The sequence below is a fragment of the Hypanus sabinus genome, chromosome 3 (genome assembly GCF_030144855.1).
Source record: "Hypanus sabinus isolate sHypSab1 chromosome 3, sHypSab1.hap1, whole genome shotgun sequence".
In the NCBI taxonomy this organism is placed as follows: Eukaryota; Metazoa; Chordata; class Chondrichthyes; order Myliobatiformes; family Dasyatidae; genus Hypanus; species Hypanus sabinus.
Window position 1 is genome coordinate 156,769,487 of NC_082708.1, and position 16,986 is coordinate 156,786,472.

The 16,986-nt window shown below is 41.3% G+C and overlaps 1 protein-coding gene across 5 annotated transcripts in view; it reads left to right on the top strand.

Annotated features, from left to right (window-relative positions):
* bmpr1ba (bone morphogenetic protein receptor, type IBa) overlaps positions 1-16,986 on the top strand; it is a 372,535-nt gene that overhangs the window by 301,242 nt on the left and 54,307 nt on the right. For all 5 annotated transcript variants that reach the window (XM_059965428.1, XM_059965431.1, XM_059965429.1 and 2 more), the window contains one exon: positions 3,474-3,576. In XM_059965428.1, the coding sequence (XP_059821411.1) occupies positions 3,474-3,576 (103 nt within the window). The remainder of the gene's footprint in view (positions 1-3,473; positions 3,577-16,986) is intronic.

The following is a 16,986-nucleotide window of genomic DNA, read 5'->3' on the forward strand; positions in this document are numbered from 1 at the left end:
TGTGTAATGACTGTGCTGTGCCAGCATTGCGGAGTGCAGGTTCCCTGCAGATTGAGCAACGCATAATTCCTCACTTGTTGTGGCAGACTTGTTAAACAACACAGACCACCCGAGAGGTCAAAATTGTTAGGAGAGGTATTTATTGATGCTGACTGTCTAGCCCCCTTCTTTATTATCCAGGACACGTAGACATTTTTGAAGACCAATTAATAAGAGGTCCAGCTTGAAATGAGACTTGGCACTTCTGCACGTTGCCAGTCTTTCCCTGGTGCAGTCTTTTGTAGACTCTTGCAACTGTGTTCATTTTCCCTGCCAGCCTGGTTGCTGTGTTGATCTGCAGGCCCACAGCCGTCCCACTGTGGAGTGCGATGCAGTGAGCAGTAAATGAGTAAAGTGACAGTTGCATTTATATAGTGTAATCCACAACTTCCCAGAATAGTTGGTAAGTAGTTTACAACTTCAGTGTAGTAAGGAAACATAAAAGACTGCAGATGCTGGGGATCTGGAGGGAAAAAAACTGCTAGAGGAACTCAGTGAGTCAGGAGGCAAAGGGACAATTGATGCTTTGCACGTTGAGATCTGAAAACTGATTTGTTCACAATAAAATCCTTGTCAGGAATGTGACATCGGCCAGATTTTGTCAAGGAATAATTAATGGACAGGAGCAGTCTGCCCCTCGAGGACCGTGCCCAGACGTTGCTCATATCCAAAAGTTAGCAACTCACTGAGTGCAAAACTACCTCAGGGCTATCATCCTACTTGTTTTTCTGTTCACACCTCTGGTCTAGGAGTTAAACCTGCTGAGTCAGAGAGGAGGTACTCAGTCCAGAGACACCACTGTTACTACGAGCCTAGACCTAATAGCGTTAATAGCCAGCAGTTAGTGAGTGTTATGGAGTTATACAGTATAGAAACAGGCCCTTTGGCCCAACTTGTCCATGCTGGTAAGGTTGCCTGCCAGAGCTAAACAATTTGCCTGTGTTCGGCCTATCTTTCTATCTATGTACCTGTCCAAATGTATTTTAAGCAGTGTAATTTTACCCATGTCCATCACTTCTTTTGACAACTTGTTCCATGTACCTGAGGTTGCTCCTCCTGTCTCTTTTAAATTTTTCCCCTTTCACCTTAACCCTAAGCCTGGAGAAAAAGACTGTGACCATTCATGTTATCTGTGCCACTCATAATTTTGTAAATTCCTGTTGGGTCTGTACTCATCTTTGTGCACTAGAGAAAATAAAATCCCATCTGACCTCCTTAAAACTCAAACCCTGCTAACATCTTCATGAATGTTTTCAGCACCCTTTCCAATTTAATTGTATCCTTCCTCGTGTGTTGGGTGATCAGAAATGCACACAATACTCCAAGTGTGTCTCACCAGTAATTTGTACTGTTGTAATATGCACTTGTACATAACTGTTTTCCTTTATCTGTGCGCTATCCTGAAATAACTTCACCTCTGTAAGTAAATCAGCTTGAAGCTTGAATCTGAATTCATTTTATCATATACATCTGGAACAACAGTCATTACTAAACTAGTTGACCAAATCCCCTTTAGGGAAGGAACTCTGCTTTCCACTCCTGGTCTGCTCTCAAAATGACTCAATGTTCAAGTAATCTAGAAAACTCTAGGACAGAACAGCTCTCATCAACTTCACAGTTAGGGATATGCAGTGGATAAGATGAAAACTTATGCTTCATTGTCTTGTCTGCACCAATTCACAGGGGTATGATAATATAAATCAGTATAAGCCATGTGTATAATTAAATTTACATGGTAATGCTCTGTGCTCCAGGTATAGACTACATTTAGTTCTTTTCAAATTTAAATGCTAATAAGCTTTACACAGGTATCTAAGGTCAGTTAGATTTTGCCCCTCAGGATCAATTAATGTAATTTCTGTCCACTTTGTTGAGTTAATTCATTGATCAAATTATTCAATCAAGATGATGAAAATTTGTTTTTAAAAATACTCATATTAAAGATTTGTCTGAACTTTTCCCTTTCTAAATGCCAGAATGACAACTTCCATCAGGAGGTTAAACAGGGAACTAATAACCTTCACTATGTGCCAACAGCTTCATCTACATGAACGCCGAGTAGTAAAATTTGGGGCCATTAGAATTAAAAATGATGAAGAGACAGTGTGTGTGAGGGTAATATAGGTTTCTTATTTGTTAATTTGCTAATTTGCTCATATTATTTAATATTTATCTGAGCTTTGTGTATTTTCAAAGAAGATTTTTTATGTTCATTCAAGGGATGTGGACTGCACAGGAAAAGCCAGTAATTAATTGTCCATTCCTAGTTGTCCTTGAGAAAGTGGTGATGAGCTGTCTTATTGAACCACTCAGTTTTTGATGTGTGGACTTCCCAGAGCTATTAGGGAGTTCCAGGACTTTGACCCAAAATGTTGAAGGAGCTGTAATATAATTCCAGGGCAGGATAGTTTTGAGCTTGGAGGGTTGTTCTGCCCTTGTCTTTCTAACTGTTAGACTTTGTGGATTTGAAAGGTGCTAAGGGGTTTTGGTGAGTTGCTGTAGTGCATCTTGCAGTGGTACAAGCTGTTGCTGCTGTGGATGGGTGAATGGTTGTGGATGGGGAGCTGTCAAGTGGGCTGCTATGTCCTATATTGTATCAAGCTTCAAGTCCATTTATTCACTTTAAGTATTTTGAACACACAGAGATTATGATAAGGTACTAAATAAATGCTGAGCTTTATTGCCTGTAAATGAGAAATTGGTAGAAATGAGATCATCGAGTAACACAACACAGAGACGGGTCCTTCAGGTCCATGCTGACTAAGGTGCCCATTGAAGCTCGTCCTATTTGTCCACCTTTGGCCCTTAACATTCTAAATTTCATCCATATATCCATCCAATGATCTTTGAAAATGTATTCTTGTACCTGCTTAAGCCATTTCCTCTGGTAGCTCTTTCCACCCTCTGTGTGTGTAAAAAAAAAAGTTTAAGTCGCTGTCTTCTCACCTTGCCTATACCTTCTAGTTCTTGATTTGACAACTCTTGGGAAAAAGACTAAGTGCATTCACTCTAACTGTGACCCGTATGATCTTGTATACCTTTAAGATCAACAAGGTATTCTTTTTTTTCATTGATTAACTGGTGGTGTGTGCGTGTGACACAAGTGACTGCAGATGCTGGAAATCTTTAGCAAATTGTGCAAAATACTAGAGGAACTTGTCTGCTCAGGCAGCATCTATGGAGGGAAATGAACAGTATTTGTTTCCTGACATGACTCTCCAATGGTTTTTCATTGCTTACCTCTCCCATATCCTCTCTGTTGGAAAACTTACCCCTTCCTCTATTTTAAAAATATGTCTGAGTTGAGATCTTACGAAATGGAAAGAATGACTGACCCAAACAGGTGGAAGGGGATGGAAGAAGAATAAATATTTGCAAGAGAAGTTCCCACCAGTTTAACCTTTTTAATTCTCTCTCCCTCTTTTGCTGTTAAGGACACTCCCAAGTCATCCCAGCGGCGAGCCATCGAATGTTGCACCGATCGAGATTTCTGCAATCGAGATCTGCACCCTACGCTTCCACCCCAAGATATGAGAGGTAATGTGAATGAAGAACCATTTAACAACCTAAGGTTGCCTGATTCTGAACAGTATTTATTAGATATTGCCAACCAAATTAGAACCAGTGGGGGAAAAAATAAGGTAAGGTACTGGAACAACTGAAACTCTCTGGTTTGATTTTCAAAAGGGGCAACCTAGACTCTTGTGATGTTATACAACGTCCAACAGCAGCTGTGGCAAAGCAACAGCACAACCCCATTGATGCAGAAGGCCTTTTGGCATCCTTTTCATAATGAATTATTGGTAATTGGATTTATTCTTAGGCCAAGGTTCTTTTTCTTCTTCTTAGCCCATCACCCCTGCTGTGGCATTGGCCACTGACAGCAGCTCACCAGAGTTCTCTATCCTGGGACCAGTCTTTCAAATTGTCCCCATGTGTTACAACCTTGGCTCTCAAGAAGTAACATAAGGAGTCTGGTGGCAACAGGAATTACAAACAGTTGATTATATTAAAATAAAGTTAAGGTAAAGGGGGATAAAGGTGATGTGTGGTGTGGCAGTGCTGGCTGCAGAATGGGAGAGAAAGAGTGGGAGTAGCCTTGTTTTTAAGCAGTCCCCAGGAGGTGTCAGTGGTGGAAGGGCAATTGCAGGTGTCCCAAGGAACTACAAAACAGGTTAAAGAGGAACCATAGACCAGGAAATGTACAAGACATTACAGTAGCCCATCTGCAGGGGTGAGTTCTGTGGGGCTTGTGTTGGCATTTCTGAAGCACTGGTTTTGTTATGTGATGAGGTTACTAGCCCCATGCCCAATCCTCCTCCTTTCGCAGCAGACTTGAGATCATCCATGGCTGAGATAGTATACTAAGGTACAGTGGAAAATTTTGTTTAGCATGCTATCCATAGAGACATTTCATCACACTAGTGAATTGAGGTAGTACAAGGGAAAAGCAATAACAGAATGCAGAATACAAGGATCAACTTTGTTCGCCATATGTATTGATATGTATCAGATATTTGCTGTGGTGTTTGAGCGCAGCATGCAACCAAAGAAAAACAGCATTCAACAATTATGAAGAATGAACAATTATGATCGGGTTGTTGTGATGGGAGATTTTAACTTCCCTCATATTGACTGGCTTCTACTTAGTGCAAGGGGTTTAGATGGGGGGGGGGGGAGGAGTTTGTTAGATTTGTTCAGGAAGGTTTTCGGACACACTATGTAGGTCAGCCAACTTAGAGGAGAGGCTGTACTTGATTTGGTATTGGGAAAAGAACCTGGTCAAGTGTCTGATCTTTTGGTGGGAGAGCATTTTGGAGGTTGTGACCATAACACTATCTCCTTCACCATAGCACTCGAGAGGGATGGGAACAGACAATTTGGGGAAATCATTTAATTGGGGTAGGGGGAAATATGATGCTATTAGGCAGGGGCTTGGGATCATAAGTTAGGAGCAGATGTTCTCAGGAAAATGCACAGCAGAAATGTGGCAAATGTACAGGGAACATATGCATGGAGTTCTGCATAGGTATGTTCCACTGAAGTGGGGAAAGGATGATAGGGTTAAGGAATCATGGTGCACAAAGGATGTGGAAAATCTAGTTAAGAACAAAAGAAAAGTTAAAAACAAAAGAAAAGCTTATGAAAGGTTCAAGAATCTAGTTTCTGTTAGAGCTCAAGTAAATTACAAGATTGCTAGGAAGGGGCAAATGGGGTCCATGCCCATAGGACACTCAAAGCTGTTGCGCAGGTTGGCAGTGTTGTTAAGAAGGTGTATGGTGTGTTGGCATTCATCAGTTGTGGGATTGAGTTCAAGAACCACGAGGTAATGTTACAGTTGCATAAGACTTTAGTCAGACCCCACTTGGAGTACTGTGTTCATTTCTGGTCACCTCACTGCAGGAAGGATGTGGATTCTATAGAGAGAGTGCAGAGGAGATTTACAAGGATGTTGCCTGGATTGGAGGGCGTACCTTACGAGAATAGGTTGAGTGAACATGGCCTTTTCTCCTTAGAGCGACGGAGGATGAGAGGAGACTTGATAAAGGTGTATAAGATGATGAGAGGCTTTAATCGTGTGGATAGCCAGAGGCTTTTTCCCAGGGCTGAAATGGCTAACACAAGGAGGCATATTTTAAGTTGCTTGGAAATGGGAATGTCAAGGGTAAGTTTCTCACGCAGTGTGTGGTGGGTTCGTGGAATGCACTGCTTTGGTGGTGGTGGTGGTGGAAGTGGATACAATAGGTGTCCTTTAAGAGCCTTTTAGATAGGTACATGGAGCTTAGAAAAATGGAGGGCTATGTGCTAGGGAAATTCTAGGCAGTCTTTAGAGTGGGTTACATGGTCGGCACAACAATGTGGGCCGAAGGGCCTGTAATGTGCTGAAGATTTCTATGTTCTATGTTCTAATAAAGAATGATATTAAAAATAAGTTAGAAGTTAAACTATGAACATGGAATAAAATGTGCATAAATACATAAATACCAGCATGTATTTACAATGTGAACAGCATTATAAAAAGTGGTTTAAGGTGTTTACAATTCATTTCAATGGGGGGGGGGGGACTAACTAGAATGATTAATTAGATTAACCACCTGGGGGAAGAAACTTTTAAAATGGCATGAAGGTTTTGTTTTAATAGCCATTTAGCACTTTCCAGAAGGGAGCTTTTAGAAAAGGCAGTGTGCAGGGTGGGTGGTATCCACAATGATCTTTCCTGCCTGCTTCTTTGTGAGAAACGAGCCCTGCAGTAGTGATAGACTGCAACCAAAGAGTCTTTCTGCCGTCTTGACAGCTCACTATAGTTATTGTATACTGTGAGAGGATGCTACAACAAACCAGATGGTAATCACCAACTGCCAGAAGTAGACATAAACCAGAAGATATAGAAGAATCAGGCCATTCAGTCCATCGAATTTGCTCCAAAATGTATCTACTGCTGAGTCTTATTGTTAATGAAGGAGATATGGTTCTTCCATATGAAGTCCTGCCAATTAACGATGCCCAGGAACCGGAATGTTGAAATGGTGCTAACTGCAGAGTTGTTGATGATGAGTGGGTATAATGTTACCTTACAGAGACAGTCTAGTGCAAGTAGACAATAAGGAGCAAGGACCAAGGACCATGACAAAGTTGACTGAGAAGATCAATAGTTCAAGAGTCTTATAATAGTGTGATAGAAACTTAATGAGCCTGGTATTGCTTGTTTACAAGTTTTCTTCCCAATGGAAGGGGGAAGAAGAGAAAATGACCAGAGAGGGAAGGGTCTTTGGTCATGTTGGCTGATTTCCTGAGGCAGTAGGGAGTGTTGACAGAGTGAAGGGAAGGAAAGCTGTTTTTTTATGATGGGCTAGACTGGGTCCATAACTCTCTGTAGTTTCTAGCAGTCATGGGTAGAACAGCTGCCATCCCAAGTTGTGATGCATGTGGATAGGATGATTTCTGTGCAGCATCTTGAAGAAATGGTGAGGGTCAGCAGGGTTGTGTTAGGTTCTGTTGGTCTTCTGAGGAAGTAGAAGCAGTTGTGTGCTTTCTTGATACCGAGAACTTTGACGAGCCCTGCCCTTTCATTTAGCTCAGCTCAAAGAACCTTTGGCAGCCATACGTGTAAGGTTATCAAACTGTCTAAACGGGCAATCATATTAAAAGAATTTTCACCCTTTGGAAAGAGGGAAGCAATTTTAAATTAATGTTTTAAAGAATATGCCAGTTGCTAAAGATCAGAATTTATTTATGTTGAAAATAATCATTATATAGTAATTTATTTTAGTATTGTTTACTTTCTAGAAAATTACAAGGTGTGTGCAGATTATGGCTTTTTATGCAAAAAAGTTTGCTTAGCACTGATTGTGGCTTACTTAGTACTATTATAAGCTTACTTGGACCTCCTGTAACAAAGTGTAACACCGTCACCTTTTTTTGCAGTGGGATTTGTTAGTAGAAGTATATAACTTCGTTTTACTTCAGCTTAATTGTAATAGAGAAGTCTGCACGCAGTGAATTCTATCTAGGCGCACTGACAACTGGCTGACAGGAAGTCCACAATTTCCATGCTAGATTACACGTGCATGAAGATGTTTAAATTTCATTGACAGTTTCACAGAGTAACAGTGGCAAATGCGAGCAGTTTTACCATCATTACCATGGCAACATAATCCCATATGGATTAGTTGGTTACATTTCACCCCCATGATTTGTTTTTACATTCTCTGCTGCTGTTTGTGGCTCTCAAGTTGTGTGTCACTATCTTGTTCTCAAATCCTTGTCAGTGCTGGTCCGGGTCTAAATGCTGTTTAGATTCTTGTGGAGTTGGTCTTTATTGTATTTTGAAGTGCCTCATGTAACTGATGAGATCCACACGTTAGCAGACGCAATGCACGTTCTGGGAATGCAGCCATGGAGGAGATTAGAGTGAAACGAAAAAAAAAAATAATCTGCAGATGTTGGAACTTCCTTATGTTGGATATTTTCAGGATATTGATGGTAACTGAAAGTGTGGAGGGGGAGAAGCCATTTCCTTTGTTTGAGGGGACAGAGTCTCAAAATTGGAATCAGACTTTCTGGGGGTGGAGTTGTGAAAAACTTCAACCTGTGGACAGAGTTAGAAATTTGAAACTAATTTCTGCGAAGTTTCACTGGAATTGGAATAATGGTTCATTTAAAAGTTGTGATTGTCTTTTTGGTGAGTTTGTACACAGTGTTTGTAGTTAGATCATCCATACCGCACTGAACATTGGGATATGTTTAATCGGCCGAATGGTTTCTTCTTGTTACTAAATTCCTGTGTTCCCACAAATGAAAAACAGAAACAGTCTGCAGGTCAGACGGACTCCAAGGAACTGAGATCGACCCATTCCTATACCAAGGAAAAATGAAATATTTGATTCTCTCCCAATTTGGCTCACACCTTCTGAAGTTTGAAATCTGCAATAACAAGAATAAGAATAGAACTATTTAGTAATAAACAGCAGAATTCCATCAAGAATCACAAACTATTGATTTAACGACATGCCTTTAACCTAATAAATATCTCAGCATGCCTCACTAGCGCAACACTGAGATTAGCTAGAAGTGAAAGACATTTGGTTGCTAGAGATGAATCCAGTGTATGGGGTACAGACATGGTCATCTTTTCTAGTCTACGTGGGCTTTGACAATGTTGGTGAATAGTTTGTTGCATGTGCTTCAATGTGCACATGCAAGCACCCGTACACACACAGTTGGACTGAAGAGCCTATTTGTGCTATATGATCCAGTGACTCCTTGGAACTTAAAGGACAGTTGTGGTTAGTGAGTCTTACTCAGCAAAAGGCAAAATACTAATTCTCAGAGGAAATAACTCAGGAACTCAGCAATGGGAGCAAACTATTCCGTCAGTATTCCGCCAGTATTCCGCCAGTAATTAGAATGACTAATCTGTACCTTTAACCCGTCTTGATTTGCAACTCTTAATACCCTCACCTAATAAAAGAAGTTACCTGGTGTCAGGTTGTTAGGTTTCTCTCTCCACTACAGCCCATCAATCACAGTTGTGACTTTTTTATTTAACCCACCCCTCAGCAGTTTTTTTTTTGGGAGTAAGAGTTCCACATTTCTGGCAGCATTGACTCAGAGAAACTTCTCGTAAATTCTCACTGATGACTTAGATGTTAAAAGGATACCCCTTGGTTATAGATTTCCCACAAAAAGGATTCTTTTTCATTACTACTGTTATACAGTGCAGGACAGTACAAAGCTGAGGATTCAAAAGAAGTTTATCTCCTGCTGAAATAAGAGTAAGGTGTCTATAAAAATGGTTGGATTCCAAGTCCAAAATTACTCACAAATTAGTTGCTAAGTGCAATATCTTAAGGCTGGTCTTCATATGGTCTAATTATACTTGTTGTGTAACATGCAGAATATGCACTAGAGCACTTGACGAATTGATTTCACTCATGGTAACATCAAAAGAGATTCTGCTGTGAACAGCTGGTGTGGTGATTTTCCAGAGGGAAATTATAAATCACGTTTATGAGAATGTGTACAACTGTTTGCACAAGGGAGTTGCGAAAGATTACCTGTACATACTCCAATTAGTTTCTCATTGCTTTTCATTTTGTCTGAACATTGAAACCATTTCAGACTACTCTGAAATCATTTCAAAGCACATCTCCCGCCTGATTATCATTTGTCTGAAGGGGCTATTTAAGCTGACTGTCATTCTTAATTAAAATCGCAGATCTGAACTGTGTCCTTTGAGAAATCAAAGGACCTTTAAGTTAAGCACTCTTTATAAGGGATGAATAATATTCTGAGTATTCCAGGGATGGGGGAGGGTGCTGGGAGGGAAGGTAATTTGGAAGACAACCATTCAGTCAAGGCACAAACAGAGGCATCATGAAATACTTTCCACGTGCCTGGATGAGTGCAGCTCCAACAATAGTCAAGAAGCTCAACACAATCCAGTTCAAAGCAGCCCGCTAGACTGGTACTTCATACACAACCTTAAGTGCTTATTTATTCCACCACTGGTTCTATTGGCTGCAGTATGCACCATCTCTAGTATTCACAACAGTGACTTAACCAGCCTACTTTCACAGCTCCTCACAACTGCACAGTCTTTGGAACCAGGAAGGAGGTCGACAGGCATCTCAGTAAATTGGTTTATTATTTTTATGCGTACCAAGGAATGGTGACAAACCCGGTTTTGCATGCCATCCACACAGATAATTTCATCACATTGGTTCATGGAGGTAACAGAAGGAAAACAATAATAGGATGCAGAATAAAGTGTTATTCTTACAGAGAATGTGCAGTTCATGCAATAAAGTCAAAATTGAGACTGTTGTCATATTGCACAATTATATGGGTGCACAGGTGCAATTGAAACAACATCACAGGCATATTGAGTCATGGAGAAGTACAGCACAGAAACAGGCCCTTCGGCCCATTTAGTCTGTACCAAAACAATTCAAGTCAAGTCAAATCACTTTTATTGTCATTTCAACCATAACTGCTGGTACAGTACATAGTAAAAATGAGACAAAATTTTTCAGGACCATGGTGTTACATGACACAGTACAAAAACTAGACTGAACTATGTTTAAAAAAAAACAGTACAGAGAAAGCTACTCTAGACTACAGACCTACACAGGACAGTGTAAAGTGCATGAGACAGTGCAGACATTACAATAAATAATAAACAGGCTGCCTATTTCCATTGACCTGCACCCCTGCCATAGCCATCCATTCCCCTACTATCCATGTACCTATCCAAACTTCTCCTAAATGTTGAAATTGAAATTGCATGCATCACTTGTGCTGGCAGCAAATTCCACATTCTTGCGACCCTCTGAGTGAAGTAGTTTCCCCTCATGTTCCCCTTAAACGAATCATCTTTCATCCTTAACCAATGACCTCCGGTTTTAGTCCCACCCTCTTTATGTTCTGACAAATACAGTCTTAACCTATTCTTCAATCTTTCCTTATAACTCAGGTCCTCCAGACCCAGCAGCATCCTTGTCAATTTTCTCTGCACTTATTCAATCTTTCCAGTCAGAGATAAAACCCTTTGCTACCAGTCTCTGGCTTCTCCCAGCAAGCCAATGCTTAATCCAATTTACTACCTCATTCTGAATGCCGAACAACCAAACCTTCTTGACCAGCCTCCCTTGCGGGACCTTGTCAAATGCCTTACTAAAGTCCATGTAGACCACATGCACTGCTTTGCCTTCATCAACTTTCCCGGTAATTTCCTCAAATTTATCTATAAGATTGGTTAGTCAAGAGCTACCACACACAAAGCCATGCTGACTATCCTTAATCAGTCTGTGTCTGTCCAAGTATTGATGTATCTGGTCCCTTAGAATGCCTTCCAATAACTTTCCCACAGCTGATGTCAGACTCACTGGCCTATAATTTCCTGATTTCTGTTTAGAGCCGTTTTTAAACAGTGGAACAACATTGGCTATCCTTCCATCCACTGGTACCTCTCCTGCCACTAAGGATGACGTAAGTATCTCTGCTAGGGCCCCAGCAATTTCTGCACTTGCATCCCATAGGGTCAAAAGGAACACCTTGCCTGGCCCTGGGGATTTATCCACCCTGACATGCCTCAGGGTAGCAAGCACCTCCTCCTCTGCAATCTGTACAGGGTCCATGAAGTTGAAGCCTTTTTGCCTCCTAAAGACTCTGTATCCATCTCCCAAGTAAATACAGATGTAAAGAATGCACTTAGGATATCCCCATCTGTTTTGGTTCCACACATGGATTACCATTCTGGTCTTCCAGAGGACCAATTTTGGTCCTTGAAGTCCCTTTGCTCTTAACATATCTGTAGATTCTCCTTCACCTTGTCTGGTAAAGCAACTTAATGCCTTCCTGGTTTCCTTCTTGTATGTTGTGTTGCATTTCTTGTACTCCATATGCACCTCATTTGTTCCTGTCTGCCTATACCTGCTGTGCACCTCCTTTTTTGCCTTAACCAGGACCTCAATATCTCTTGAAAAGCATGCTTTCTTGCACTTGTTATCCTTACCTTTTGTTCTGACACATACAAGCTTTGTACTCTCAAAATTTCATTTTTGATGACCTCCCACTTTCTAAATACACCTTTGCCAGAAAAACAGCCTGTCCTAATCCACACTTCCCAGATAATTTCTGATACCATCAAAATTGGCTACACTTGTGCGCTGCCCCCACCACATCCTCAGACTGTTCCTGTTGTTGATTCAAATGACACATTTCAAGTTCAAGCTTATTGTCACCTGACTGTACAAACATACAACCAAAAGAAACAATGTTCCTCTGGACCACAGTTCACCCATAATACACATATCACATACTGCACGTAAAAGAAAATATTACCACAAATAAAATATGAAAATATAATTCAAAATACATGTGAAGTGTTTAGCACAGGTAAACAGCAAACAGCTTGCTGTCCTAGTGATGAGATCTCAGTTGTAGCAGGGTATTCATTAGTCTCATAGCCGAAGAAGCTGTTAACCGAGTCTGGCAGTCCTAGTGTAGCTACTCCTGTATCTCCTTTCTGATGGTATTGAGTCAAAGAGCTCGTGGGATGGGTGTTGGGACTTTCAACAATGCTTTCAGCCCTTGGATACAATGCTCGCAATCAATGCCACAAATAGAGAACAGGCAGACTCCAGTGACAGTCTCGACAGTTTTTTTACTATCCTCTGTAGGGTCTTGTGGTCCAATGCCATGCAGCTTCCATACCACACGATGATGCAGACAGACAGAACACTCTCTTTTAGAAAGTTGACAGAATAATGGCGAGGAGCTTTGCACACTTCAATCTCCTCAGAGAGTGTGGACTGTTGTGCCTTCTTGATAGATGAGAAGGTGTTGTAGGTTCAGGTTAGTATCCTTTATGTCCAACCCAAGGAACTTTATGCTGTTCACTCTCTCCATGGCAGAGATATTGATGTGCAATGCAGAATAGTTGACCTGCGCCTTCCTGAAGTCCACAACTATCTCCTTTGTCTTGTCCACATTGAAACTCCAGTTGTTGTTCTCATAGCATTTGACAATTCTGTCCACCGTCTCTGTCTGCTGACTCATTGTTGTTGGTGATGAGGCCAACTGCTGTTGTATTATCAGTGAACTGGATGAAGCAGTCTGAGATTGGGTTGGCACTATATGATTCCATGTACATGTGACAATAAAGCTGATTGTTAATCTATAAGGATGACAATCTATAATCTATAAGGAAAGATCTTTGTTCTGACAAAGGGTCTCAGCCTGAAACGTCGACAGCGCTTCTCCCTACAGATGCTGCCTGGCCTGCTGTGTTCCACCAGCATTTTGTATGTGTTGCTTGAATTTCCAGCATCTGCAGATTTCCTTGTATTTGATTATGTTGGCTGCTTTTCCTTGACAATGAGAAGTGTAAATGGAATCTGTGGAGGGGAAGTTGATTTCTGTGATGTGCTGAGCTGTGTCCACAACTCTGCAGTCTCTTGCAATCACGGGCAGAGCCGTTGCCATACCAAGCTATTATGCATCCAAATGGGATGAGACGTAAGACAATAGGAGTAGAATTAGGCCATTGAGTCTACTGTGCCATTCCATCATGGTTTATTTATCATCCCTCTCAACCCCATTCTCCTACCTTCTCCCTTACAAATCAAAAACCTGTCAATCTCCACTTTAAATATGCCCAATGTCTTGGCCTCAACAGCCATTTGTGGCAATGAATTCTACAGATTCACCACCCTATGGCTAATGAAATTCCTCCTCATCTTTGTCTAAGTGGGTGCCCTCTAATCCGAGACTCTGGTCCTAGTCTTCCCCACTATAGAAAACATCCTCACCAAGTCCACTCTATCTAGATCTTTCAAACACTCCTCAGGTTTCTGGAATCATTCTCCTGAACCTCCCTCAGACTCTCTCCAAACACACAACATCCGTTTTAGATAAGGGGTGCAAAACTCCTCACAATACTACAAGTACAATCTGTTTATGCCTCAGAAGGCCTTTTCACTTGGAAGATGAATCCTTAAGTTGTCAGTTCCTCCATCAGTCCCACAAGGACCTGTCTGTCATCAACCTCCTCTACTGCCAAGGTGAAGCTAAACACAAACTAGAGGAACAGCATTTGACATTCCCTGGGTGGTCTATAATTCAACTGCATGAACAGGGAAGTTTCCAATGTAAGGTAACCCTCCCTTCTGATGGGATGTAGTGTTATATAATTCTATGATTCTACGCCCAACACCCAGTAATGGTACAATTGGTAGCCTGAAGCTTGTGAAGATGCTTTCTGTGGTGCTTCAATAAATGGTGGAAGGATTAATGGAGCCATGCCAAGTTTCTTTAGCCTCCTGAGGAATAGAGTTACTGGGTTCTGGCTACAGCATCTGTGTGGTTAGACCAGGGTAGGCTGTTGGTGATGGTCATTTCCAGGAACCTGAAACTCTCTTCTCTCTTGACCACACAGCACTATTGATGAAACCGTCCACCGTGCTGCCACCACCTGCAAGTTCCCAAGTCATGTACCATGGAAATGTATAGCTATTCCTTCATCACTGCAGGATTGAAACATGGTACTCCCTTCCCAGTGACTCCTTTCACACTGACAATTAATGTGATTCAAAATATATCAGTATCGTCCCTGGGGCAGTCAGGGATCGGTATTACTTGTTGCTCTTACCAGTGACACCTGCATTCCTTGAGCGAATAACTAAAGTCTTTACTTAACCACTTTTCCCCAACCACCACTTTCCTTCGAGTTGGGTGGTATGGAAGTAATTGAGCAGTTCAGTTAATCAGATGGCACAGTTGAAAATTACTCCACAGTTCCATCCAGACAACAAGCAAAGATCAGTGATGCTAATATAAATATTTTAAGTGTGAAAATCAGAGGTCACTTCCTATCTGTCTAAGAAGAATGTTTGCTTCATACTTTCTAAATCAAAGTTGCATTCATTTCCGAGCCTTGCATTAAGTGCTCATCAACAATAAAACTATAAAGATCATTTTGCATTTTGTACCATGTGAATCATTTTAAGGGCATCCTAAAGGGTTTTAAAGTCAATGAAATCCTTTTGAGGTACGCTGCTGTAATGTGGAAAATGTGACAACAAGTTTTCAGATAGCACTCATGAACAGCGCTGTGTTAATGACCAGCTAATTGTTTTCAACTGAGATTGAGTGGTTAATATTCATCAGAGCACTGGAGGCTGAAATACTTCCTGCCTGCTCCTGGATCCGCTGCCATGCTGCCTTCTATCATCATCAAAGGCACAAATTTGAGGGGAGTAAAGGAATTTAAATACCTTGGTAGTGTCATCTCCAGTGATGTTTCCTTGGGTAAAGAAATCAAGGCTAGACCTCCTGTGATCACATGTGCTAAGCCAGCACAATATCGAGAAAATTTGTACGAGACTGTTGTTTGCATCGTGAAACGCAGACCGTATACAAAAGGCAACTCAAACTGCTGGAGTGCTTCCACAAGCACAGTCTGTGATCCATTATGGGTATCTGCTGGTATGACTGTGTCACAAACCTGGAAGTCTTTAATAGGGTGTAGACTGACCTGTATTGAAGCCATGATCCTGAAAGCACAACTTCGTTGGATCAGGCGTGTTATACGCAGTGAGGACTCCATACACCCTAAGCAGCTGCTCTGTGGCCAGTTATCATGGGGAAGTATGACATCTGTGTTAAAGCCAGCACTGCTTATAGTGGGCTTGCTTCCCAGCATCTGGAACACAGCACAAAACTGAACTGTTGGCACACTTTGGTTCAACTTGCTCACAGCAACTTGTAAGATAGGCATTATGCAGACCTTATCCCCACTGTGAGCATCTATGCTGTTCAATAATTGTCATTTCCAAACACACATCAGATGAGATGCACAAGCACAATCATCAGCGTTGAAATTGTGGACAACTAACATTGGAGATCAATTCGGTGCTTTTTGCATAGTATCATTGGCTCTTTTATGTCAATCTAAAGAGGGAGGCTGGGCCTCGGTTCAGCACCATATCCAATAGCTGCAACTCCAACAGTGCAGCACTCCTGCAGTTCTATGCTAGAGAGCCCAGGCAGAAGGATGTGTGCTCTTCTATGGAGTGGTACCTGTTGACTTGGAGACAAGAGTGCACCCAACAATGTGTAAGCTAGCTGTTGTTGTGAAAATATTTTTAAGCATCTGTTCGCAATTGGCTCCACAATGCTTCAACACTTGGAATATTAGTGTCATGAAAGAGAACAAGTTTCCAAATTTCTGCTACGCTGGCAAACTACTTGTAGAAGACTATATCTTAATTCCTGAAGAAAGGCAAATTAATATATCATTTACTTCCAAAGCAAAAAAGACTGCAACTCCCAAATTGTGTTCGAGTTACCTTATGAGGAGAGATTATACGCACCTCACCTTTCCCCAGAGCACCGTAAATTTCCTGTGGCCCACTGCTTGTTGACCTTGAAGGTAGGTAGGTAAACATTAATTAGTTGAATGCATTTTAGAAAGGAAACAAACAGTAATATAGTTCCTTCCCTGCAGTGCACTTCATGTCTCTGTATAAACATGGAATTGGTAATTCAGTGATTATTGTCACATGTACTGAAATACAGAGGAAATTTTGGTTATGCATGTCATCCATACAGATCAATTCATCACATCATTACATTGGGGCAGTACAAGGGAAAACAACTACTGCAGAATAAACTGCTACTCTTATGGAGGAAGTGCAGTGCAAGTAGACAATAGGGTGCAAAACCATAGCAAGGTAGATTGTGTGGTCGAGGGTTCAGCTGAGGAGTCTGATCAATAGTCTTATTACAGTGGGATAGAAGCAGTCCTTAAGCTTAATATGTATGTATTTTCAGGCTTTTGTATCTACTGCCGAATGGGAGGAGGAAAAGAGAGAAGGATCTTGGGTGGATGGAGTCTGATTATGTTGGCTGATTTACTAAGGCAAAAAGAAGTATACTAAAGTC